At 34.8% G+C, this 25,365-nt stretch overlaps 1 protein-coding gene, 2 long non-coding RNA genes and 2 pseudogenes across 3 annotated transcripts; 1 reads left to right on the top strand and 4 right to left on the bottom strand.

Moving 5' to 3' along the window:
* Positions 1–258: 258 nt before the first annotated feature.
* LOC148932229 (uncharacterized) lies at positions 259–2,940 on the bottom strand. The gene is made up of 2 exons (XR_016135133.1): positions 2,446–2,940; positions 259–450 (listed from the first exon to the last, which is right to left on the bottom strand). It is a non-coding gene; the product is annotated as an uncharacterized LOC148932229 (long non-coding RNA).
* Positions 1,708–3,151, top strand: LOC148932228 (uncharacterized). Its single transcript, XR_016135134.1, has 2 exons — positions 1,708–2,145; positions 2,937–3,151. It is a non-coding gene; the product is annotated as an uncharacterized LOC148932228 (long non-coding RNA).
* Positions 3,152–3,800: 649 nt separating this feature from the next.
* LOC125193181 (transcription factor MYB3-like) lies at positions 3,801–11,049 on the bottom strand. The gene is made up of 4 exons (XM_089065038.1): positions 10,941–11,049; positions 10,737–10,866; positions 3,947–4,194; positions 3,801–3,853 (listed from the first exon to the last, which is right to left on the bottom strand). The coding sequence occupies exons 1-4, from the start codon at positions 11,047–11,049 to the stop codon at positions 3,801–3,803; spliced, it is 540 nt and encodes a 179-aa protein (XP_088921164.1).
* Positions 11,050–14,725: 3,676 nt separating this feature from the next.
* Positions 14,726–15,856, bottom strand: LOC125193190 (transcription factor MYB7 pseudogene; annotated as a pseudogene).
* A 4,461-nt stretch (positions 15,857–20,317) lies between these two features.
* On the bottom strand, positions 20,318–21,530 carry LOC148932227 (transcription factor MYB7 pseudogene; annotated as a pseudogene).
* Between the last annotated feature and the right edge of the window lie 3,835 nt (positions 21,531–25,365).

Genomic DNA, 25,365 nt, shown 5'->3' with positions numbered 1-25,365 from the left:
TATTATCTATTCAGATTCATTACAATGTGCTCTTCAATTTTCTGTGTGCGATTTTGACTCATGTTGATGAATTTTTCAAATTTTTGTAGTTTTGCAGTGGATGGAGGAGTATATACATTCAATTAGATATTTTTACTATTAGACTATATCTGTCACGACCGCACTTTCTAAGGATAGAAAACCCGGTTGATCGTGACTAGGGGAGGATGAAAGAAGCGGGGAAGAAAGGGGAAAACTGTGGCACAACTGATCTTGAACTGAAATAACTTGGAATATATATAAAAATCAGAGTGCATGGTACAAGAGAATGAAATCTCGACTTTTACATTGCAGCGGAAGAGTCAAGAGCAGATGACGTCGTGTATGGAGACACGACGCATCCAAGTACTATTCTATCGAAGGATCTTCATCGTCTATGCTCAACACCGCCCGCCGTCATCACTGCTCAACCTGCACATTTTTAAAACATATGCAGGGCTGAGTACTTGGTGTACTCAATGGACACGTGCCGAAATATTTTACTAAAAAAAAACTGGTTTTGTCAAGCCACTCTTGAGTGAACTCGGGGTTTTAGGAAAAGTTCCGAGAACACTAAAACATTTTTCTTCTCATTTTTTCAAAAGCGATCTGTCGATCTATTTTCCTGGAACATATGCCATATCTGACTAACTCCTGGGGAACATAAGCCCACTAAAACTCCTAGTGAACAGAATTCACGAAACTCCTGGTGAACTGGAATGTATGGGCTCATCCCACTTACAAACCCGAATTCACAAAACTGAAACTCCTGGTCTAGTAGCGACATTGTCCTTGCTAGTCAATCAGATAGGCAAAGTTCAAAACAAAACATGGCTTGGCATAACCTTTGCAACTTTAATTTTCTCATAAAACCTTTTTGGAACATAAACTCATTTTTCTTTTATCAAATGCCGAGCACATACTTTCAAGACTTCCTTTCCTCATAAACATTTTCGACTAAAACTCATTTTTCTATCGGTCAAAGCCGAACTCATAACTTTCAAAACTTCTTTTTCCTCGTAAATATATTTGGAACAAAACTCATTTCTATCGGTCAAAGCCGAACTCATGACTTCGACAAAGGCTAAACAGTTCACAAGTACTCGTAAGGCAACACATAACATCATACTATAAATCACATCACTTTCACTTTATGCAAATAGCACTTTTCATAAAACTGCACATTAAATAGCAAGCTCGCACTTAACATCATATCTTAAGTAGAAAGCGCACCAAATACTTTTCATAAAAACTGCAATCATACTTTCAACTGAAAGCTCACTAAACACTTTAGTTCGAAAGCCCACCTCGTTCGCTTAAAGCTCCCTAACTTGAATTTTTCCTGACTCCACCCTTAACTCGCGGAGATAACTTTTTTTTAAAAAAAAACAACGCAACTTACTAACAAGACTTAAGAAAATTCTTAAACTTTTAATTAGAATGCATGCCCCTAAGAAATCTTGGCCCAAGAACTTAATTTAGAATTCTAGTATAAGACCAAATTAATTTAAGCCCAAGCTCCTTCGTAAAATAATTCTATCCGGCCCAATACACTCCTCCCATTTATCCTCTTCTCTAGGCCCAAATCAAATAAATCCTTGGCCCAAAACATCAACAATATGAAGCAGCCCAACTATTAATTTATGTTGCCCAAAATGTTAGGCAGCCCACAAATTATACTCCCCCATCGGTCCCTCTCTCCAATAACATTCCCAAATTCATTCTTCTCTCTTTAAATCCCTCTTCGTTGTTTGATTCCAGAGGCAGCGCCGCTGCCGCCTCTCGTCCTTTCACGGTGATTCAGCTCCGTCACCGGAGAGCACTTCTCGCTCCCTTTCCCTCTACAATTTGTTACTGAAATCAGAGAACTAAAATTTCCTTCTCCATCTTTCTTCTACACATCTCTCTCATTTCCCAATTTAAATCTCAATCCAGCCCTACGCTTTCTCTCTTCTAAATTCGACAGCCTCTCTACTTTGCACCTCTCCGCCGAGCTCCCCGGAAGGCAGCGACTCCATCGCCCCTCTCTCTATCTTCACTCGGCAGCGCCGAACCAGCCGCCGCTATGATCAGCTCTCCGGAGCTCCGTCCTCACCCCGTCATCACCGGAAATCATCTACTCACTAAGCTAAGCCTCTAACTCCCATCATCTAGTTCATTATGTTGAGTTCCTCTTTGGGCATTAGCTTTGTGAGATTAAAATTCTTGTATTTGATGGGTAATCAAAACTGGAAAGGGCTTGTGTATGGTTTTTGTGGGTTTGCTACTGAATTTGAGCATAAAGGCAGCTACTGTACTCTTGTTCCATTTATGTGCTAAAGCTCTAGTTAAGAATGCTACTGTCATGAGATTTCTATAGCCATGATTCCATGTTCTTGAGCCTAGCATGATGTTCGACATAAAGCAGAGGGTGTTCTAGTCTATTACCTCATTCTCGATGACTCCTTCGAATGCCGGGCTGCTCTTAAGCTCGCCGCCATTTCCTTCTCCTCCGAAAATTTTGGTATTTTAAGGGTGGTGAGAATGAGGTGGTGATGGGCTGCTTATATAGGCCTCTTGTGTTGGAAACTTGGGGACAAAGACTCTCATATTTGGCTGCCAGCTTGCTCCCTTTCGAACATGATGTTTATGCTTGGTATGCTATTTTGGAGTAAGCTGGGGCTGCCTCTCTAGGCTGCTATCTCAGCCTCGGTTGATGAGGAAAGAGAATCTGCCTCGGTTGAGGAGGAAAGAGAATCTGATGTTGCCTCTAAAAGGCCATAGGGATGAGCTCACTCCTTGCTCATTCTTGTCTTTTTCCTTTCTTGGAAGATTGATGATGCATTGTATAGATTGTCATACTTACTAATTGAAGAAGTCTCCAATCTTGAGCCTTTGTGAAGCCTATTTCTAATATCCTTTTCGGTGCTAATTCTTAGGTATATGGGTTGTCATCCTTGGAGCTTGTGGAGGCCGAAAATCGAGAAGGATGGGAAAGAGAAGAGAGTAGAGTAGAAGATCTTGTACTGTAAAAATGTAGCTTTGAAAGGAGTCTTACTTGTAGCTCCATGTATCCAATTTGTATAGCATGTGTTGTATTTTGTACTAATTTATTCTCTTTCCTTCTTCAATAATTGTAGCTTACAAACTTAAATTTCCTTGCACTTTACTTTCAGTCATTTCTTTGTCAAATTTTTTTTTTACTCCAAAACTAGTGCTCGAAAACTCGGGTTGTTACAATATCTTTATCGAGAATTGTTCTTGCTATCAGATATTTATATATGTGAACACCACCAAAATTAAAAACAATAAAAAGACTATTCCACCATTGAAATAAGACTCCTATTCGTGGACTTAGTGTGTGTGCGCAGTGTGTGAATGTGCCAAATTTTATTAATTTTTTAATTATTTGAAATTTTAATTATCTATTTTTGATATGAAGTTCAAATTGTGGAATTGAAATTTTAATTCAATTCCAAATCCAAATACTTGGTGTACCAAACATTGGATTTGGAATTCAAGACACCGATTTCGATTCCGCTTGCTCAATTCCATGATACGGAATAGAGCCTTACTTCGGTTCAGATACGACATAAGTTTAATTCGAATCGCAAGGTTAACTATATATGAACTCATAATGAGTAACAAAGAGAAAAATGCATTCATATTTTTATTTCATAAAGGCCAAAAACTTCCACATTTAATCAAAGGGTACAGACTCAGACACAATAACAATTAGTTAATGATAATTGTCGAGAGCCATTTCCAAAAAAATGTGTTAATTTTGCAGCTTCACTCGATGATCAGTAGTGATTAGGAGGTCTGATGGAAAGATCCAAATTAATTTGGTAACTAGGTCTGATAGATAGATCCAAATTGATTTGGGGACGAGGTTGGATGGGTAGATCCAAATTGGTTTGTGGAAGAGGTCTGGTGGAAAGATCCAAATTGATATTGGGACGACGATTCGCAGCTGTAAAAACATTAAAACCGACATTGTTTCTGACCATCAAGGGCGCGTCCCTATGCGTAGAGAAAATTCTAGGGCTTTGGTTTATCGATAGCGACAGATTGAGGTTTATGTGGGTTTGAGGGTCAATGCCACGGCCGAGGAGCATCCGTTTCACATGACGGTTCCAGTAGTTTTTGATATCATTGTCTGTTCTCCCGGGCAATTGGGCAGCGATAAGAGCCCATCTGCATGGTTAATTAAGATAGTAAATGTCACGACCGCACTTTTGCTAAGGATAGCAAAGCCGGGAACCGGTGACTAGGGGTGGGAAATAAGAAGAAGGGAATAGAAGGGGATAACAATAACTAAAACTTTCACTTAAAAATCAAGGAAGACAAATTCAAAATAACTCTTGGTCACCAGGATTTTGAATCAAAACCTAAATCATCAATAGCCATTTATCACATTGTGGAAGAACAGTCGATGGTATGAATACTCATTCAGAAATAAAGTGGAACCAACTTCAAATTAACTCTTGATCACTATAATTGGAATGGAATCTTACTGTTCAATAAATAATTATCAGAGTATAGGAGAGTAGTCAATGTTATCTAGAACCTTAGTAGGCAACGAAATGAACAAGGTCACATGTGTGAAGACATGCACCTCTGAGAGCCTCTACTTAAAATAAAAAGAAAATCATAACTCTGCTCAGCATTCTCCACCGTCACTGCTCAACCTGCACATTTAGAAATATATGCAGGGCTGAGTATAAATGTCACGACCACAACTCCCTAGTACTATGAGCGTAACTATTTCGTGACTAAAATAGTCTCATCGTTCATGGAATAAACATAAGGGGAAATAATTCAACTCTAGGTAATAATTACGAAGGCGAACGAATGGGTACATAGTCAAAAGAGAATCAGAGTATCAAGATTTCAAAATCATAAGTTTCTAGGACATAGTTCTACTGCAGCGGAAGAGTCCAAGACAGAATAGTATGTATGAAGACATACTACTTTGGGGCTACCTAACTGCTTATTAATGATCATTTCCCAACACCTTCGCCTCCTCGTACACGTTCAACCTGCACATTAGAAAAGAAACATGCAGGGCTGAGTACTTGATATACTCAGTGGGCACATTGCCAAAAACATAATTTTCGTAAAAGTTTTGTTAGCCAGTTGAGTGATCACGGGGTTTTAACTTAAAAGGCCCGAGTCACTAAAAGTACTTTTGTTTTGTAGTATTGATTGCGCAATCACGTAACATATATACCATATCTGAAACGTATGTGAACCGGGAATGTGGCCACATTCCACGACGGTCACTGGACCGGCCAACTGAAAGCTAGCTCACGATCCCCATATGTGTACACTAGTCCGAGTAGGCTTTACTTTTCGATTAAACATAATTGGCATAGCCAAGCAGATAGGTAATCCATAAAACATAAAATGGCATGACAAAACATAAATAGCACAATTTTCACATAATCATGCTAAAAGGCAAGTTCACATTTTGAAAGAAATGCCCACCTCAAAAGCTATCTCTCTAGCCAAACAAACTCCTTGAGTTGAATTCACACGACGCGCGAAGACGTCCCTTTAGAAATCATAGAAATAATACTTAATTAGGCTTACTAAGCCACATGAACTCAACATGAATGCATCCTAATCATTTTATTCCCTTCTTTTACTTCCTTAACTCGCAAAAGTCTTTTAGCGCTAACTACTCGAGCGACTTAAATCATTTGGAGGTTTTAACAAAATTAAACAAGTGATTAACTAAAACCCATCAATTTCATTTATCATCGTGGAATTTAATTAGTGGCCCAACTTAGAGGAATTAATACACAAAGGTAGTCCATTTCTCTAATTGATTTCTTAGTACCTGTTTTTAATTAAAGAGGCCCAACATGCACTCCCTTAATTTAAATCCTCTGGCCCAAAGACAAATAAATAAAAAGAGGCCCAGACTTCTCCTAAATTCCATCGGTTCTTACTCTCTCTCTCTCCTTTCCATTTCACCAAATCGATTTGGGGGAAAAAGAAATCCCTAGACTCATCTCCCTCCTTCCTCTCGGTGAAGGCGCCGCTCCACCCGGGTTGCCGGAGCGACGCCGGCGTTTCCCCTCGGCGTCTCGCGTCACTGCCCATCGCCGGATGAATCGCCGCTGCTGCTCACATCTCCGTCACTTCCCACGGTGGCTCTGCACGGTCGGTTTCACCGCCGCCGTCGCGCCTTACTGGAGCTCGGCGGATCTGTGGCGTCAGGACAGAGGAGGCATTGCCTCCGTGACTCCCTCTACCATTACTCTCGTTCGATCCCCAGCCGAACCATCTCCACAGCCTTCATCTCCGGCGAGGGATGATCGGCATCATCGGGACCTGTCTCTCCCTCCGTCTTGCCGCGACGCGGCTGTTGTCCGAGAGCTTGGAAGCTGCTCGTCGCGGCCTCCCGTTGCCGTCGCCGACGCTGCTCAGTCTGCTTCTCAGACCAGCGCCGACGCTACCGTGCCTCGCATCCCTCCGTCGTCGTCCAGATCGGGCAGCCCAATACAAATTTTTTTTTTAAAAGCTAAGTCCTTTATACAACTTCTTTTAATTTGTTTGGCAGTAGCTTATGTTTTGGGATGAAGTCTTGTATAAGCTAATGTTGTAGGAATCTATTGAGCTCTATGTTCTCTAAGTTCTTGGCTAAACTGTGTTGTTCTACAATGATGCAAGAGGGACTTGTTGAGGGGGGGTTACCTCTCGAAATTGACAGTAGCTTGAATCTCTAGTTTCCAAATTTTTCAAAGTTTACACCTTCTCCGAAGCTCCTAGTTTCAGTGTGAGGGAAAAGATGTGAGCTTGAGTTGAGCAAAGAAATGCTTGTGGGAAGAAGAAAAGAAAAGAAAAAATATAAAAATGTTACCTAGGGGTGTAGGAGCCGTCTGCAAGAGCTCTTCTCCTCACTCACAACTCTCTATTGTGGCTGAAAATTTTATGTGGAATTATGTTGTTGAAAAGTGGAGAGGGGAAGTGAGAGGGGCTGCTTTTATAAGCCTCAAACCTTGGCTTCTTGTAGCAGATTCTTGGGCAATGGAGTTCCTATTTTTGGCTACAATTTTAGTTCCCTTTTAAGCTTTATGATTAGGCTTCCATGACTACTTTGGTGTAACTTATGAGGCTTCCTTCTTGGCTGCTCCAAAACGTCTATATGGGTCAAACTTGGGCTGCCCCTTTTTCAAGATCCTTACTCTTTTTATCTTACCACATTAACCTATGAATTGCTGGACTTGTACTTATTCTATTTTTGGTGGTACCTTGGCAGGTTGATGTGGAGGTTCTCTTTTGGCACCTCTCTGGTCTCCAAGACCGAGAAAGATGTGAGAGGGGAAGAAGGTTTACTTATCATTTTTTTTTTGTCTCTTATCCCCTTTGATTAATCCTTCATTCTAGGTTAGAGATAGATGAAAGTTGTACTCCCATTTCCATGTAATACTAGGTATTGGAGTTGTTAAAGAAGTGTATAGTATTCTTTATTTTAGTATTCTTCAATTAAGCATCATGATCATGATGTGGAAATGGTCATGCATAGTTGAATCTGCCTATATGTTTACTCCCAAGTATAAATATATATATATATATATATATATATATATATATTCATTATTCATTTACTTTCATACTTTACAAATTCTTTATCACTCCTTTAATAGAAGTGCCCCCTTTTGATTTCTCCATTTTGAAATTGTTCAAGCCCTTTATTTATGAAACAAAATAGTTAGCATTCAAAGGTCGAGATTACAACGAGAGTTCTATGAGCACACAACTTCCAAAAGAAGCTAATTAAGTTAAAAGTTTCCGATTTATCTTGAAATGAAAGAATGAAATTCCGGGGCGTCACAATAAAAATACTCAGTGAACACATTGCCAAAATATATATACATAAAATGAAAATATTGTCATGCCATCACAGTAACACTCGAGAGTTTTCTCTTAAAAGGCCCGAGCTTACTAAATTCTTTGTGAGCTAAAGTTCGATTGATCAGTCTAAGTTCTTTCTGTACTTTTGCCATATCTGAACACCAAGTGCCGTGGAGATGATGCTCTCCCACGGTCACCTACCTTTTTCTCTAGCCGGGGAGGTGGCCACCTCCCAACGGCCTCCACTTTATCATCTTTGCGCCGTGGAAGGTGGCCACCTTCCACGGTCACTTGTGTACACTAATCCGAGTAGGGACACCACCCTCACTCGGACCCGAATTCGATTCTTACGTTCCAACTAAATAGATAGGCTTCATAAAACAAATCATTTATGGCAAGACAACATCATTTGTATAACTAAATATCAGCTCAAAAGTATTTGACATTTTATCCACATTAGTATGTAGGACAGGAAAGTTCACTTCGTTCGTTTAATTTCCTTAACTTGAATTTCTCGCTCCAACCTTAACTTGCGGAGATAACCTTTTTGAAGACATCACAATATAAAATACTAATCAATCTTCAAGAAATTCTTAAACTTTAATAGGAATGCATGCCTCCTAATTAAGCGTTTTATTCTTCATCGACTTCTAGGAAATTGTAGAGAACTTTCATAAGTCTTAATTAAATCAAGGAATAATATTTTTTTCTATTTTTTTTAAAGTTTACAACCCATCTTCTTTAAATTTAGAGACCCGAGGCTTAATTATATTAAATGGACCAAGACTAAAGCTATATCCAATTACGTAATTTATTTAATTGCAGCCCAACGCAATTAATTCATAAGCCCAAAACTTCCTAAGATAATTGAGGTCCCAACTTCAGCAAAGACTCTCAGTTTCTCTTTTTTCAATGGTGGCCTAATTAATAAGACAAATTGTAAAAATGGAGACACCCATATTTATTGCTCACCATCGTCACTCCTCTCTCTCTCTTCACTCTCACCGCTCGCAAATTGGAGCAGCAACCTCTCCTCTCTATCTTTCCTTCTCACCGTCGCTGCTAGCTTCACTCTTCCGGCGACGTGTGGCCACTCCGCGTCGCCATCCACCTCCTTCTCTCAATTCTCCTTTTTCTAAAACGATCTTCTCCAATTCAATAGCCCTAGCTCTCTCTCCGCCTCACGCCGCCTGTTCTCGTGCCGGTGCCCTGATCGCTGGCTGTTGTGCGACCCAGGTCCGTTGCCGAGCCTAGGGCTCCAACCGCCGCCATCATCTTGCTGCCTCGCGAACTCCGTCGGCGTTGCTGGGAGAGCAACGCCGCTGCTGTTCTGACGCACCGCCTCTGCACACCCTCCGTCGTATGCTTGCTGTTCGGATAGCCCCGAATCGGTATCCAGCAGCCCCGACTGAGCTCGAAACAACCTCGCCGGTATCCGGCAGCCCCCGATTTCAAACGGAACAGCCCCGAAACCAACCCGAACATCTCCGATTTACCCCAAAAGATAAGTTCTTTTACAGTTATGTTCTTTCGTTTCAGTTTTCAATTCGCAGCAAAGGGGGTTTCAATTGTGATGTTCGATCGGTGTTGATTGTTTTAATTTGGTTTCACATGAGAGTTCCGATTATTTTTGTATGATGAGCATGCTTGTGAAATTGATGAATTGAATTGAAGAGGGCAAAAGTTTATACCTTTGTGCAAGATTTGGTCTCTGCCAAGAGAGCTTGGAAGATGAATTAGTGAATACCAAAATTTCCTTAAGAATTGGGAATGAGAGTGAGAAGAATTTGGTGGCTTCCTCTCTACTGTTCTTGCTCGAAATTTGGTGGGACGTGAGTCCTACTTTTAAAGTATTAGTTTTATAATAAAATGTGAGTAGAAATGAGTTAGCGGAATATGAGGTCCATTATAAAGTATCAAATTTTGAGGGGCTGAGGGAGTATTTGTTTTCAGGCGGTGGAGGGAGAGTTGGCCGCTTCTGCTTTTGGGAATGACGCGTGGAGTTGGGGAGTTATATTGGGCTTCCATATGCAATAAAGAGAAGATCATTTGGGCCTCTCTAGTGACTCCAAAAATTATGAAGTGGGCTGGGATTTAGTTGATAGGCCCCTTTAAATTCTTGAATTTCATTTCAATAGTGTGTATACCGGTAGTTAGATTTTTAAAATAAAAAGCCAGTCCCAATAGTGTGATCATGTATGACATTCCATTTACTGGAATTATAATAATTTTTAATATTCTTTAATTCTTTTGAAATTTTCAGCTAAATATTAGATAACATTTCGAGAAAGAAAATGAAAAAAAAAGAAAACGAAAAAAAATCGAAATATTACATTTTACCCACCTTAACAAGACGAAAAAGTTGAGATGTTACAGTTAATGAATTGCTTAGTAAAGATTAGCTCTATTAAAGTTCACATTAATTCTATGACAAACAAAGGGAGATAGATATACATATCGATGCAAACTCACCACAAAAATGAATTAATTTAAATTGCTTAGTAATGATTAGCTCTATTAACATTCACATTAATTCTATGACAAACAAAGGGAGATAGATATACATATCGATGCAAACTCACCACAAAAATGAATTAATTTAAAGAAAAAAAGACATGAAATCCTAGTTTTTTGAATTTAAAATGTACATTATAATAACCAAAACTTACTACTCCAATAAAATTCACTAATTATAAATGGTTTAGAAACCCTAATAAGAGTTTTAAAAAATAAAACTTAAAATCAATAAAAGGACTATTTATCCAGTTAAATGAATCATCAGCTCGTTGTGCAAGCACGGTGCGAATTTCAAATAATTTTGACACAAGTGTGCGCAAGAGAGAGAGAGATCGAGAGAAGAACAATAAATATACTTGTTTCCGAGCAAACAATGGAGGTCGATGATGGCTGCAGTTTCTTCCCTGTTGAAATTTCCTCTCTTGAGATCAGGCCTGAGGTAGTTGATCCATCGAAGCCGGCAGCTTTTGCCGCATCTCAACAGACATGCCGCATAAAATTAAATCAAAATAAATATTTACAGACCATGATTATAATGAGATGAGATGAAAGAGATATACCAGCAGCTCCAGGAATAGATTGCCAGTTGCTTAAACCATGCTCATTGATATGCTTGGTGAGAATCTCGTCTTCTTCTTTGGTCCATGCCCCTTTCTTAAGATGGTCCATGTCTAATTCTATATCTATTTGTGTGTGTTTATGTGTGTGTTTCAGCTTCTAACATATACAAGCAACGTAGAGTGAGTGCATGTGTGAAGAGAGTGAAGAGGGAAGAGGGTTTATAAATGAGGGAAAAGGGAGTGTGGGATAAAAAGAAACAGAGGGGATAGTGATGGTTGACTTAGTTGGGTTGTGTGTGTATGGTTGGGAGTGCGTTTGAATTATGCTTTATTCTTTAATTGGGTTGGTAGGTCTGTTTTTATGTCTTATCTTTCATTTATTTTCCAGTATTTAATCTTTTATTTTTCTTTCATTATAATCTCTTGATCCCTACATTTTGTTTTTCTATGCTTTATGTGTTGTATTATTCTTTTTCTTTTTATTTATTAAATATTTGATTCAATACAGGATGCTTTTAGTGCTATGGGTGGTTTTGACCGATGTTAAGGATTTTTTTACAGTTTTACTGTTGAACATCTATATAGGTATGTATCGAGAATATATTGTTCTTGCTATCGGATATTTATATACGTGGATACAAACAATATAGTACATTTATATGCGGGATTTGATCGAACGTTGCAAACAAACAGTAAGACTTAACACAAAAATATTTTGTTCGATGTGCTTTAACTATATATTCAACGCACAATCTTAATTATGATGGAGATCTTATTATATAATGCTTGTACTTTTCGATGCGACAAGAATTACTAATAATTTATCTATATTAATTATGAATTGAGATCTTATTATTGTTTCTATTATTCGACGCGACAAGAATTACTAAGAATTTAGCAATAAATATCCATTTTTCAACGCGACAAGAACTACTAACAATTTAACCATAAATATCCATTTTCTTTTTTTACATCAATAAATGAGATCGTGTCCATATTCCTTGAAATCGAACGGCTGCAAAATGCATGATTAATTGTGGCATATTAAGTACTAGTTGGATAGACCTCAAAACTCAATCCTAATACTAGCCATAGCTGGTAATATCAACTTATCCCTCATCTCATTCCAATTTTCGTTTTGCAAAATTTGTTATTAATTTGATATAGTCTTGTACTTATTTGTTCAGTTTTTTTGTTCTCTTTACAATATTAATTCATAAGAATATTTCTGAAACATATAAAGTTGGAAATATGCAAGAACTGGCCAATATTCTATTCAAGTAAAAAAAGAAAATGAATATTTATGGATAAATTGTTAGCTATTCTAGTTGCGTTGAAAAATACAAACAATAATAAGATCTTGATTCATAATTAATATAGACAAGTTATAAGTAATTTTCGTCGCGTCGAAAAATACAAATAATAATAAGATCTTCATTCATAATTAATATGGATAAATAGTTACTAATTCTTGTTGCATAAAAAAACAAACAACATATAATAAGATCTCGATTCATAATCAAGATTGCGCGTTGAATAGTTAAAACACAACGGACAAAAATGTTTTAATAAACAAAAAGAAACAATAACTACCAATTTACACCACATAAAGTGCAAAAAATGTTTTTAATGAATAAAAAGAAACAATAACTACCAATTTACACTCTATAAAGCGCAAAAATATAAAATGGTGGGGATGAAAGAGATTTGAGTGCAAGACAAAGAAGATATTAATTAATAGAAAATAAATGGTTCTTACCACATAAAAACATAACTACCTAACAAAAAATAATGCACCAAGTAGTATGATTCTCGCTTAATTTTCCAAATTTCTAATATAACAAAACAGATTGACTTGGAAAACTTTGTTTTTCCAAATCACATAGCATGGGATGTGATATTCTATCACAAATTATCAATTAGCTGGCCTATTTAAACAATAAATAAGAACAATAGGCAAAAAATATGTCAAGAGGATAATGTTGAAATTCACAAATAAAAACTGGAAAGAACCAAAATTGTAAATTATTTTTCTCAAATTTTTTAAAAAAACTATGTCATATAGACAAATTAACATATCTAAAAAACATATAGACATAGACAAACTATGTCATATAGTTTGTCATATATGACAAACTATGTCATATAAACCCTAAAAAACATATCTAAAAAAATTACAATCTTAATAAAATTAAAAACTCCCTCCGATTCCTAAACTATTTTCTTTTTGGTCTGTTTTCTAAAAATGGAAACTTTCTATTTTTAAGGAATAGACCCCATAATCCACTAATACACTGATGCCATTCCAAAGTTCTAAATTTATCACATTTCACTTTTTGCCATTTTTAGTAGTGGACCTCACGTTCCATTAACTTAATCCCACACACATTTTATTGTAAAACTAATATTTAAAAGTAGGATCACATTTTAGTAACTTTTTCAACTCACTTTCTATTACATTTCTTAAAACTCATGCCCGGTCAAAATATGACAAAATTTAAGGGATGAAGAGAGTATTTGATGTTTACCCCCCCCCCCTTGTGACTTATTATAATATGATGATATATTGATCAGTTTATTTTTTGTTTTCTCGTAAATTTACAACAATTCAAATTTTACTAAATTAATTACTCTTACTCGATTAGTAAATTAAAAATTAAATAAGTTACGTTACTACAAAAACGGTGAAAAGTGTAAGAAAATTAGGCAATTTTTTTTCCCTTTTCTAACTTTAATAAAACAAATCCAAAAAATAGATTTTGCTAGAATAAAATCTCTTAGGGTTCGTTCGGTACACATAATTTAAATTGAATTGGAATTAGAATTCTACGGATTTGTAATTCAATTCCAAATCCTTCATTCGTTGAAATGATATACTCCCTCCGTCCCAAGGAAGATGACCCCTTTCTTGGGCGGCACAGGATTTTATGCAACTTTATTTTGTGTGTTAAATGGAGAGAGTAAAGTAAGAGAGAGGGGATAAAGTAGAGATAAAGGGATTTCCATTTTAAGTAATGGGTCATCTTGATTGGGACAAACCAAAAAGGAAAGTGGGTCATCTTTAATGGGACGGAGGGAGTACGAAATTGAATTTAAAGGAATTGATATGAATTGTGTGCAATGTTTGTGTAGTGTGTGTGCAATGTGTGCGCATTGTGTGAACAGACTTCCACATTTAAACCCTGGCTTCGTTGTAGTAGTTTGTATTTTTCGATGTGACAAGAATTACTAACATATTATCCATATTAATTATGAATCGAGATCTTATTATTGTTTGTATTATTCAACGCGACAAGAATTACTAACAATTTAGCTATATTAGTAATGAATCAAGACCTTATTATTGTTTGTATTTTTCAACACGACAAGAATGACTTGAAAATATATATATCTATATTAATTATGAATCAAGATCTTATTACTCTTAGTATTTTTCAACGCGACAAGAATGACTTACAATTCCATGATACGGAACATAGCCTTATTTCAGTTTAGAAACAACACAAGTTATAATTGGAATCACAGCTGATAGCAAACTACGTAAAACTCTACATAAATGCAACTCCAAAAGCTTGACTAAATCGCTAGGTTATCTATATATGAACTCATCATGAATAACAAAGAGAAAACTGCATTCATATTTTTATTTCAAAAAGGCCAAAAACTTCCACATTTAATCAAAGGGTACAGTCGTACAGACTCAGACACAATGACAATAAGTTAATGATAGTTGTTGAAGAGCCATTTCCAAAAAAATGTGTTAATTTTGAGGCTTCACTCGATGATCAGTAAGGATTTGAAGGTCTGATGGAAAGATCCAAATTAATTTGGGAACTAGGTCTGATAGATAGATCCAAATTGATTTGGGGACGAGGTTGGATGGATACATCCAAATTGGTTTGCGGACGAGGTCTGGTGGAAAGATCCAAATGGATATTGCGACGACGATTCGCAGCCGTAAAAACATTAAAACCGGCGTTGCATCTGACCATCAAGGGCACGTCCCTATGCGTATAGAAAATTCTAGGGTTTTGGTTTATCGATAGTGACAGATTGAGGTTTATGTGGGTTTGAGGGTCGATGCCACGGCCGATGAGCATCCGTCTAACATGAGTGTTCCAGTAGTTCTTGATATCGTTGTCCGTTTTCCCGGGCAATTGGGAGCAATAAGAGCCCATCTGCATAATTAATTAAGATAGTTAATGAATTGCTTAGTAATGATTAGCTCTATTAAAGTTCACATTAATTAATTCCATGTCTAACAAAGGGAGATATATATATATCGATGCAAACTCACCACAAAAATGACTTAATTTAAAGAAAAATGACATTGAAATCCTAATTTTTTGAATTTAAAATAGTAAGTATATTATAACAACCAAAACTTACTACTCCAATGAAATTCATTATAAATGGTTTAGAAACCCTAAGAATTTTAAAAACTAAAACTTAAAAACAATAAAAAGACTATTTTTCCATTTAAATGAATCATCAGCTCGTTGTGCAAGCCCAGTGCGAATTTCAAATAATTTTGACACAAGTGTGCGTGAGAGAGAGATCGAGAGAAGAACGATAAATATACTTGTTGCCGAGCAAACGATGGAGGTCGATGATGGCTGCAGTTTCTTCCCTGGTGAAACTTCCTCTCTTGATATCAGGCTTGAGGTAGTTGATCCATCTAAGCCGGAAGCTTTTGCCGCATCTCAACAAACCTGCGGCATAAAATTAAATCAAAATAAATAAATATACACAACAAGGATTAAAATGAGATGAGATGAAAGAGATATACCAGCAGCTCTAGGAAGATGCTCAGTGATATGCTTCGTGAGAATCTCGTCTTCTTCTTTGGTCCATGCCCCTTTGTTAAGATGCTCCTGCTGGGGATTGGAGCCCCTTGCACAGCGGAAGACATGCATACTCAAATAGATCTGTATATCTGATTTATTTGTGTATGCATGTCTTCCGCTCGAGCATGTCGCACGGATAGAATTGCTTGTATACAAGCAATTCTATCCGTGCGACATGCTCGAAATATGCTTTTCAGTATACCAATCCTAACAGCTCCATGTCTACTTGTATATCTATTTTGTGTGTGCGTTTCTGTGTTTATGTGTGTGTTTTAGTTTCTAACATACGCAGGCAACGCAGAGTGAGTGAATGTGTGAAGAGAGTGAAGAGGGAAGAGGGTTTATAAATGAGGGAAAAGGGAGTGTGGGATGAAAAGAGACAGAGGGGATAATGATGTTTGACATACTTGGTGTGTGTGTGGTAGGGAGTGTGTTTGAATTATGCTTTATTCTTTGGGTTGGTAGGTCTGTTTTTATTTTTATGTGTTAATTTTAATTTATTTTCTATTATTTAATCTTTTATTTTTCTTTCATTCTAATCTCTTAATCCCTACATTTTGTTTTTTTGGCTTTATGTGGTGTATTATTCTTTTTGTTTGTTATATTTGATTCATTACAAGGTGCTCTTTAGTTTTCTGTGTGTTACGCGTGGTTTTGAATTTTGACCCATGTTGAAGATTTTTTTTCAATTTTACTGTTGAACTATATATGTATGTATCGAGAATATATTGTTCTTACTATCGGATATACATGAATACAACCAATACAATACATTTATATGCGGGATTTGATCGAACATTGCAAACAAACAGTAACACTTAACAAGGAAACATTTTGTCCGCTGTGCTTTTACTATTCAATGCACAATCTTAACTATGAATCGAGATCTTATTATTATTTGTATTTTTCGATGCAACAAGAATTACTAACATATTATCTATATTAATTATGAATCTAGATCTTATTATTGTTTGTATTATTCAACGTGACAAGAATAACTAACAATTTAGCTATATTAATGATGAATCAAGACCTTATTATTGTTTGTATTTTTTGACGTGACAAGAATGACTTGAAAATATATATCTACATTAGTTATGAATCAGGATCTTGTTACTCTTTGTATTTTTCAACGCGACAAAAATGACTGACAATTTATCCATAAATATCCATTTTATTTGTTTACATCAATAGAATATTGGCCAGTTCTTCTATATTTCCAACTTTATGCTTCATAAATATTTCATATCTATTAATATTGTAAAGATAAAAAAGTACTCCCTCCGTCCCCCATAATTTGTCACCATTTGACCCGGCACGGGTTTTAAGAAATTTAATAGAAAGTGGGTTGAAAAAGTTAGTGGCATGTGGGTCCTACTTTTATATATTAGTTTTATAATAAAATATGAGTGGGAATGAGTTAGTGGAACATGGGGTCCACTACCAAAAATGGTAAAAGTGAAAGGTGACAAATTTTTAGGGACGAACGAAAAAGGAAATAGGTGACAAATTTTCAGGGACGGAGGGAGTAAAAAATAAAAAAATACAAATAAGTACTACTATAAGATAATGCATAAGTAATACTCCCTCCGTCCAAAAAATTTCTCATTTGTGGACGGCAGAGTTTTTATAAGATATAAGTAAAGTAAGAGAGTATGGAAAAAAGTTGAAAGAAATAAGGAGAAAAAGTGGTAAAATATAAGCGATAAACTTTTCATTTTTGAAAATGAGAATAGTTTCTTTGGAAATCTACAAATAGCAAAATAGGACTATTTTCTGTGGATGAATGGAGTAAATGAGAGTCATAAGACCGTGTCTAGATTCCTTGAAATCTAACGGCTATAAAATGGCATATTGAATTAGCAAATAAGTAGTTGGATGGACCTCAAAACTCAAGCCAAATACTAGCTGGTAATATCAACTCATCCCTATTCTTATTCCAATTTTCGTTTTGTAAAATTTGTTAATAATTTTTAAACGCGACAAGAACTACTAACAATTTAGCCATAAATATCCATTTTCTTTTTGTACATTAATGAATATTGGCCATTTCTTTTATATTTCCAACTTTATGCTTCATAAATATTCTTATCAATTAATATTGTAAAGATAAAAAAGTAAAAAATAAAAAATACAAAAAAAGGATATTGTATAAGTAATACTCCATCCACTCACAAAAAATAGTCTCATTTGTGGACGACATATGTTTTAATATAAAATTGGTAAAGTAAAAGAATACAAGAATAAGTAGGTGAAGTAAAAAAAAATAAAGAGAAAAAATGGATATAGTATGAGAGATAAATTTTACATTTTCAAAAATGAGAGTATTTTTTTTGGACATCCCCAAATAACATAATATCATAATATGACTATTTTTCATGATGAATGGAGTAAATGAAGTCACGAGACATATTTATTTAGCAAATAAGTAGTTGGATGGACCTCAAAACTCAAGCCAAATACTAGCTGGTAATATCAACTCATCCCTCGTCTCATTCCAATTTTCATTTTGTAAATTTTGTTAATAATTTTATATTATCTTGTACTTATCTGTCCAGCTTTTTTATTACTGCTACTTTTTTTTTTCCTACTTTTTATCTTTACAATATTAATAGATAAGAATGTATATGAAACATATAAGGTTGGAAATATGCAAGAACTTGACAATATTCTATTGATGTAAACAAAGAAAATGAATATTTATGGATAAATTGTTAGTGATTCTTGTCGCGTCGAAAAATACAAACAATAATAAGATATTGATTCATAATTAACATAATAAATTATAAGCAATTCTTGCCGCGTCGATAAATATATCATATTAGTGGTATTTACGTATATAAATATCTGATAGTAAGAACAATTCTCAAGCCTAAAAAAATTGAAAAATTCCTGAACCGCACAAAGAAAACTAAAGAGCACATTGAAATCAGTCTGAAGTTTTAATAAATAAAAAGAATGGCTCTTTATATGAGCCTAAAAACAATAACTGCCAATTTACACCACATGTATAAAGTAAAAAAAAAAAAAAATGGTTGGGATGAAGAGATTTGAACTAACGAAAATGAATAGATTAATTAATGAAAAAAACAAATGGTTGGGATGAAGAGATTTGAACGAAAGAAAAAGAAGAGATTAATAACTGAAAAATAAATGATTCTTAACACAAAAAGACATAACTACCTAAAAAAAATAATGCACAAAGTAGTATCTCACTTATATGTTAGTACTCCCTCCGTCCCGGAGTATTAGACTCACTTCTTTTGGGCACATGATTTAAGGAAGTGATATTTAAATAGTTAAAGTGGAGAGAGTAAAGTAGGAGAGAGGGAAAAAATAGGGGAGAGAAGAGAGAAAAAAGTAGGTGGAGAATAAAATAAGATAGATGCTTTTTGCTAAAAAGGGAAATGAATCTAATATGTTGGGACATCCCAAAAAGGAAAGTTGGTCTAATACCCTGGGACGGAGGGAGTACTATCTTTCTAAATTTCTAATATAATAAAACAGATTGACTTGGAAAACTTTGTTTATCCAAATCACATATCATGCGATGTGACATTCAATGCATTGTAAAATTTAAACTCCTTTTTCAATATGTTTTTCCATGACAAAATTTTCGAGTTTCTATTATTTTCCTATAAATATTTTCAAGTGAAATGCGATAAATATTTTGGGACCGACGGAAATGGAAAAATGTGACAAATTTTCTGGGACGGAGGGATTACTAATTTTAGGCTCGTATGAGGAGCTATTGTTTTTGTTTATTAGCTATTTAAATTCATTACAATTAATGTGCTCTTCAGTTTTCTACGTTGGGTTTTTACTCATGTTGATGAATCTTTCAGTATTTTGTTGGCAGTTTTGCATTGGATGGAAGATTATGTACATTCAATGGGATATTTTTACTATTGGACTATATCTTTATCGAGAATTGTTCTTGCAATCAGATATTTATATACGTGACTACAATCAAAATTAACAAATAAACTTAAAAACAATAAAAAGACTATTTCACAATTTAACGTGACTCCTATTAATGGACTTTGTGTGTGCATTGTTTGTGCAGTGTGCGTATAGTGTATGAAAGTGCCTAATTATATTAATTTTTTAATTATTAGAAACTTTTATCATCTACTTTTGATATGAAATTCAAATTGTGGAATTGGAATTGTAATTCAATTCCAAATCCAAATACTTCGTGGTACCAAACATTGGATTTGGAATTCATGACACCGATTCCGATTCCGCTTGCTCAATTTCATGATACGAAATAGAGCCTTACTTCCGTTCAGATACGACGCAAGTTTTAATTCAACTCCAAAAACTTGACTAAATCGCAAGGTTAACTATGAACTAATAATCAATAACAAAGAGAAAATTAAACTGCATTCATATTTTTATATCAAAAAGGCCAAAACCTTCCACATTTAATCAAAGGGTACAAGCTCAGACACAATGACAATTAGTTAATAATAATTGTTGAGAGCCATTTCCAAAAAAATGTGTTAGTTTTGCAGCTTCACTCGAAGATCAGTAGGGATTAGGAGGTCTGATGGAAAGATCCAAATTAATTTGGGAACTAGGTCTGATAGATAGATCCAAATTGATTTGGGGACGTGGTTTGATGGATACATCCAAATTGATTTGTGGAAGAGGTCTGATGGGAAGATCTGAATTGATTTGCGGACGAGGTCTGGTGGAAATATCCAAATTGATATTAGGACGACGATTCACAGCCGTAAAAGCATTAAAACCGGCGTCGTTTCTGACCATCAAGGGCGCGTCCCTATGTGTAGAGAAAATTCTAGGGTTTTGGTTTATCGATAGTGATGGATTGAGGTTTATGTGGGTTTGAGGGTCGATGCCACGGCCGATGAGCATCCGTTTGATATGAGTGTTCCAGAAGTTCTTGATGTCGTTTTCCGTTCTCCCGGGCAATTGGGAAGCTATAAGAGCCCATCTGCATAATTAATTGCATAATTAATTAAGATAGTTAATGAATTGCTTAGTAATGATTAGCTCTATTAAAGTTCATATTAATTCCATGACAAACAAAAGGTATATATATATATATATATATATATATATATATATATATATATATATATCGATGCTAACTCACCATAAGAATGACTTAATTTTTTGAATTTCTAATACATTATAATAACCAAAACTTACTACTCCAAATGAATTTCACTAATTATAAATGGTTTAGAAACCCTAAGAAAATTAAAAAATAAAACTTAAAAACAATAAAAAGACTATTTTTCCATTTAAATGATTCATCAGCTCGTTGTGCAAGCCCGGTGCAAATTTCAAATAATTTTGACAGAATTGGTGTTTTCTGCATTGTTCGTTGAAACTGCATCATGTACTAATTAATTGTGTGCGCGCACGAGAGAGAGATAGAGATAGAGAGAAGAACATATATACTTGTTTCCGAGCAAACGATGGAGGTCGATGATGGCTGCAGTTTCTTCCCTGCTGAAATTTCCTCTCTTGAGATCAGGCCTGAGGTAGTTGTTCCATCGAAGCCGACAGCTTTTGCCGCATCTCAACAGACCTGCCGCAGAAATCAAAATAAATACATACACACCAAGATTATAATGAGATGAGATGAAAGAGATATATATACCTGCAGCTCTAGGAATATGTTGCCAGTTGCTTACACCATGCTCAGTGATATGCTTATGAGAATCTCGTCTTCTTCTTTCGTCCATGCCCCTTTGTTAAGATGCTCCATCTCTAATTCTATATCTATTTTTTGTGTGTTACTGTGTTTATGTGTGTGTAAACAGAGTGAGTGAGTGTGTGAGGAGGGTGAAGAGGGGAGGGGGGGTATATATATGAAGAAAAAGGGAGTGTGGGATGAGAAGAGATAGTGCTGTTTGACTTAGTTGGTGTGTGTGAGTCAAATACTACTTGAGTGGTTGGGAATGTGTTTCAGTTATGCTTTTATTTTTTGAGTTGGTAGGTCTGTCTTTATGTGTTAACTTTTTCCATTATTTAATCTTTTGTATTTCCTTTGTTCAAATCTCTTAATCCCTACATTTTGTTTTTCTGTGCTTTGGTGGTGTACTATTCTTTTTGTTTATTAAATATTTGATTCAAAGTGCTTTTTAGTTTCTATGTGTTATTAGTGGTTTCGACCATGTTGAGGATTTTTTCAGTTTTACCGTTGGACTATATAGGTATGTATCGAGAATATATTGTTCTTACTATCGGACATTCATATGCGGGATTCGATCGAACGTTGCATACAAACAACAACACTTAACAATGAAACATTTTGTCCGTTGTGCTTTAACGATTCAACCCACAATCTTAATTATGGATGGAGATGTAATTATTGTTTGTATTTTTCAATGCGACAAGAATTACTAACAATTTATCCATATTACTTATGAATCGAGATCTTATTATTGTTTGTATTATTCAACGCGACAAAAATTACTTAGTATAATTTAGCAATATATATCCTTTTTTCAACGCGACAAGAACTACTAACAATTTAGCCATAAATATCCATTTTCTTTTTGTACATTAATGAATATTGGCCATTTCTTTTATATTTCCAACTTTATGCTTCATAAATATTCTTATCAATTAATATTGTAAAGATAAAAAAGTAAAAAATAAAAAATACAAAAAATAGGATATTGTATAAGTAATACTCCATCCACTCACAAAAAATAGTCTCATTTGTGGACGACATATGTTTTAATATAAAATTGGTAAAGTAAAAGAGTACAAGAATAAGTAGGTGAAGTAAAAAAAAATAAAGAGAAAAAATGGATATAGTATGAGAGATAAATTTTACATTTTCAAAAATGAGAGTATTTTTTTTGGACATCCCCAAATAACATAATATCATAATATGACTATTTTTCATGATGAATGGAGTAAATAAAGTCACGAGACATATTTATTTAGCAAATAAGTAGTTGGATGGACCTCAAAACTCAAGCCAAATACTAGCTGGTAATATCGACTCATCCCTCGTCTCATTCCAATTTTCATTTTGTAAATTTTGTTAATAATTTTATATTATCTTGTACTTATCTGTCCAGCTTTTTTATTACTGCTACTTTTTTTTTTCTACTTTTTATCTTTACAATATTAATAGATAAGAATGTATATGAAACATATAAGGATGGAAATATGCAAGAACTTGACAATATTCTATTGATGTAAACAAAGAAAATGAATATTTATGTATAAATTGTTAGTGATTCTTGTCGCGTCGAAAAATACAAACAATAATAAGATATTGATTCATAATTAACATAGATAAATTATAAGCAATTCTTGCCGCGTCGATAAATATACCATATTGGTGGTATTTACGAATATAAATATCTGATAGTAAGAACAATTCTCAAGCCTAAAAAAATTGAAAAATTCCTGAACCGCACAAAGAAAACTAAAGAGCACATTGAAATCAGTCTGAAGTTTTAATAAATAAAAAGAATGTCTCTTTATATGAGCCTAAAAACAATAACTGCCAATTTACACCACATGTATAAAGTAAAAAAAAAAAAATGGTTGGGATGAAGAGATTTGAACTAACGAAAATGAATAGATTAATTAATGAAAAAAACAAATGGTTGGGATGAAGAGATTTGAACAAAAGAAAAAGAAGAGATTAATAACTGAAAAATAAATGATTCTTAACACAAAAAGACATAACTACCTAAAAAAAATAATGCACAAAGTAGTATCTCACCTATATGTTAGTACTATCTTTCTAAATTTCTAATATAATAAAACAGATTGACTTGGAAAACTTTGTTTATCCAAATCACATATCATGCGATGTGACATTCAATGCATTGTAAAATTTAAACTCCTTTTTTAATATGTTTTTCCATGACAAAATTTTCGAGTTTCTATTATTTTCCTATAAATATTTTCAAGTGAAATGCGATAAATATTTTGGGACCGACGGAAATGGAAAAATGTGACAAATTTTCTGGGACGGAGGGATTACTAATTTTAGGCTCGTATGAGGAGCTATTCTTTTTGTTTATTAGCTATTTAAATTCATTACAATTAATGTGCTCTTCAGTTTTCTGCGTTGGGTTTTTACTCATGTTGATGAATCTTTCAGTATTTTGTTGGCAGTTTTGCATTGGATGGAAGATTATGTACATTCAATGGGATATTTTTACTATTGGACTATATCTTTATCGAGAATTGTTCTTCCTATCAGATATTTATATACGTGACTACAATCAAAATTAACAAATAAACTTAAAAACATTAAAAAGACTATTTCACAATTTAACGAGACTCCTATTAATGGACTTTGTGTGTGCATTGTTTGTGCAGTGTGCGTATAGTGTATGAAAGTGCCTAATTATATTAATTTTTTAATTATTAGAAAATTTTATCATCTACTTTTGATATGAAATTCAAATTGTGGAATTGGAATTGTAATTCAATTCCAAATCCAAATACTTCGTGGTACCAAACATTGGATTTGGAATTCATGACACCGATTCCGATTCCGCTTGCTCAATTTCATGATACGAAATAGAGCCTTACTTCCGTTCAGATACGACGCAAGTTTTAATTCAACTCCAAAAACTTGACTAAATCGCAAGGTTAACTATGAACTAATAATCAATAACAAAGAGAAAATTAAACTGCATTCATATTTTTATATCAAAAAGGCCAAAACCTTCCACATTTAATCAAAGGGTACAAGCTCAGACACAATGACAATTAGTTAATAATAATTGTTGAGAGCCATTTCCAAAAAAATGTGTTAGTTTTGCAGCTTCACTCGAAGATCAGTAGGGATTAGGAGGTCTGATGGAAAGATCCAAATTAATTTGGGAACTAGGTCTGATAGATAGATCCAAATTGATTTGGGGACGTGGTTTGATGGATACATCCAAATTGATTTGTGGAAGAGGTCTGATGGGAAGATCTGAATTGATTTGCGGACGAGGTCTGGTGGAAATATCCACATTGATATTAGGACGACGATTCACAGCCGTAAAAGCATTAAAACCGGCGTCGTTTCTGACCATCAAGGGCGCGTCCCTATGTGTAGAGAAAATTCTAGGGTTTTGGTTTATCGATAGTGATGGATTGAGGTTTATGTGGGTTTGAGGGTCGATGCCACGGCCGATGAGCATCCGTTTGATATGAGTGTTCCAGAAGTTCTTGATGTCGTTGTCCGTTCTCCCGGGCAATTGGGAAGCTATAAGAGCCTATCTGCATAATTAATTAAGATAGTTAATGAATTGCTTAGTAATGATTAGCTCTATTAAAGTTCATATTAATTCCATGACAAACAAAAGGTATATATATATATCGATGCTAACTCACCATAAGAATGACTTAATTTTTTGAATTTCTAATACATTATAATAACCAAAACTTACTACTCCAATGAATTTCACTAATTATAAATGGTTTAGAAACCCTAAGAACTTTAAAAAATAAAACTTAAAAACAATAAAAAGACTATTTTTCCATTTAAATGATTCATCAGCTCGTTGTGCAAGCCCGGTGCAAATTTCAAATAATTTTGACATAATTGGTGTTTTCTGCATTGTTCGTTGAAA

This window comes from Salvia hispanica, chromosome 2 (genome assembly GCF_029641045.1).
Source record: "Salvia hispanica isolate PSC_SH4W2 chromosome 2, Shi_PSC_v1, whole genome shotgun sequence".
Taxonomy (NCBI): domain Eukaryota; kingdom Viridiplantae; phylum Streptophyta; class Magnoliopsida; order Lamiales; family Lamiaceae; genus Salvia; species Salvia hispanica.
The sequence above is the reverse complement of the archived record's forward strand: the minus strand, read 5'-3'. Positions and strand labels throughout refer to the sequence as shown.

Coding starts and splice junctions, on each gene's coding strand:
- LOC125193181 (XM_089065038.1), bottom strand. CDS start 11,049: ATGGACCATCTTAAGAAAGGGGCATGGACCAAAGAAGAAGACGAGATT. Junction 10,867..10,940: donor ATCTATTCCTGGAGCTGCTG/GTATATCTCTTT, acceptor TTTATGCGGCAT/GTCTGTTGAGATGCGGCAAA. Junction 4,195..10,736: donor CATTGTTTGCTCGGAAACAA/GTATATTTATTG, acceptor TTAACCATGCAG/ATGGGCTCTTATCGCTGCCC.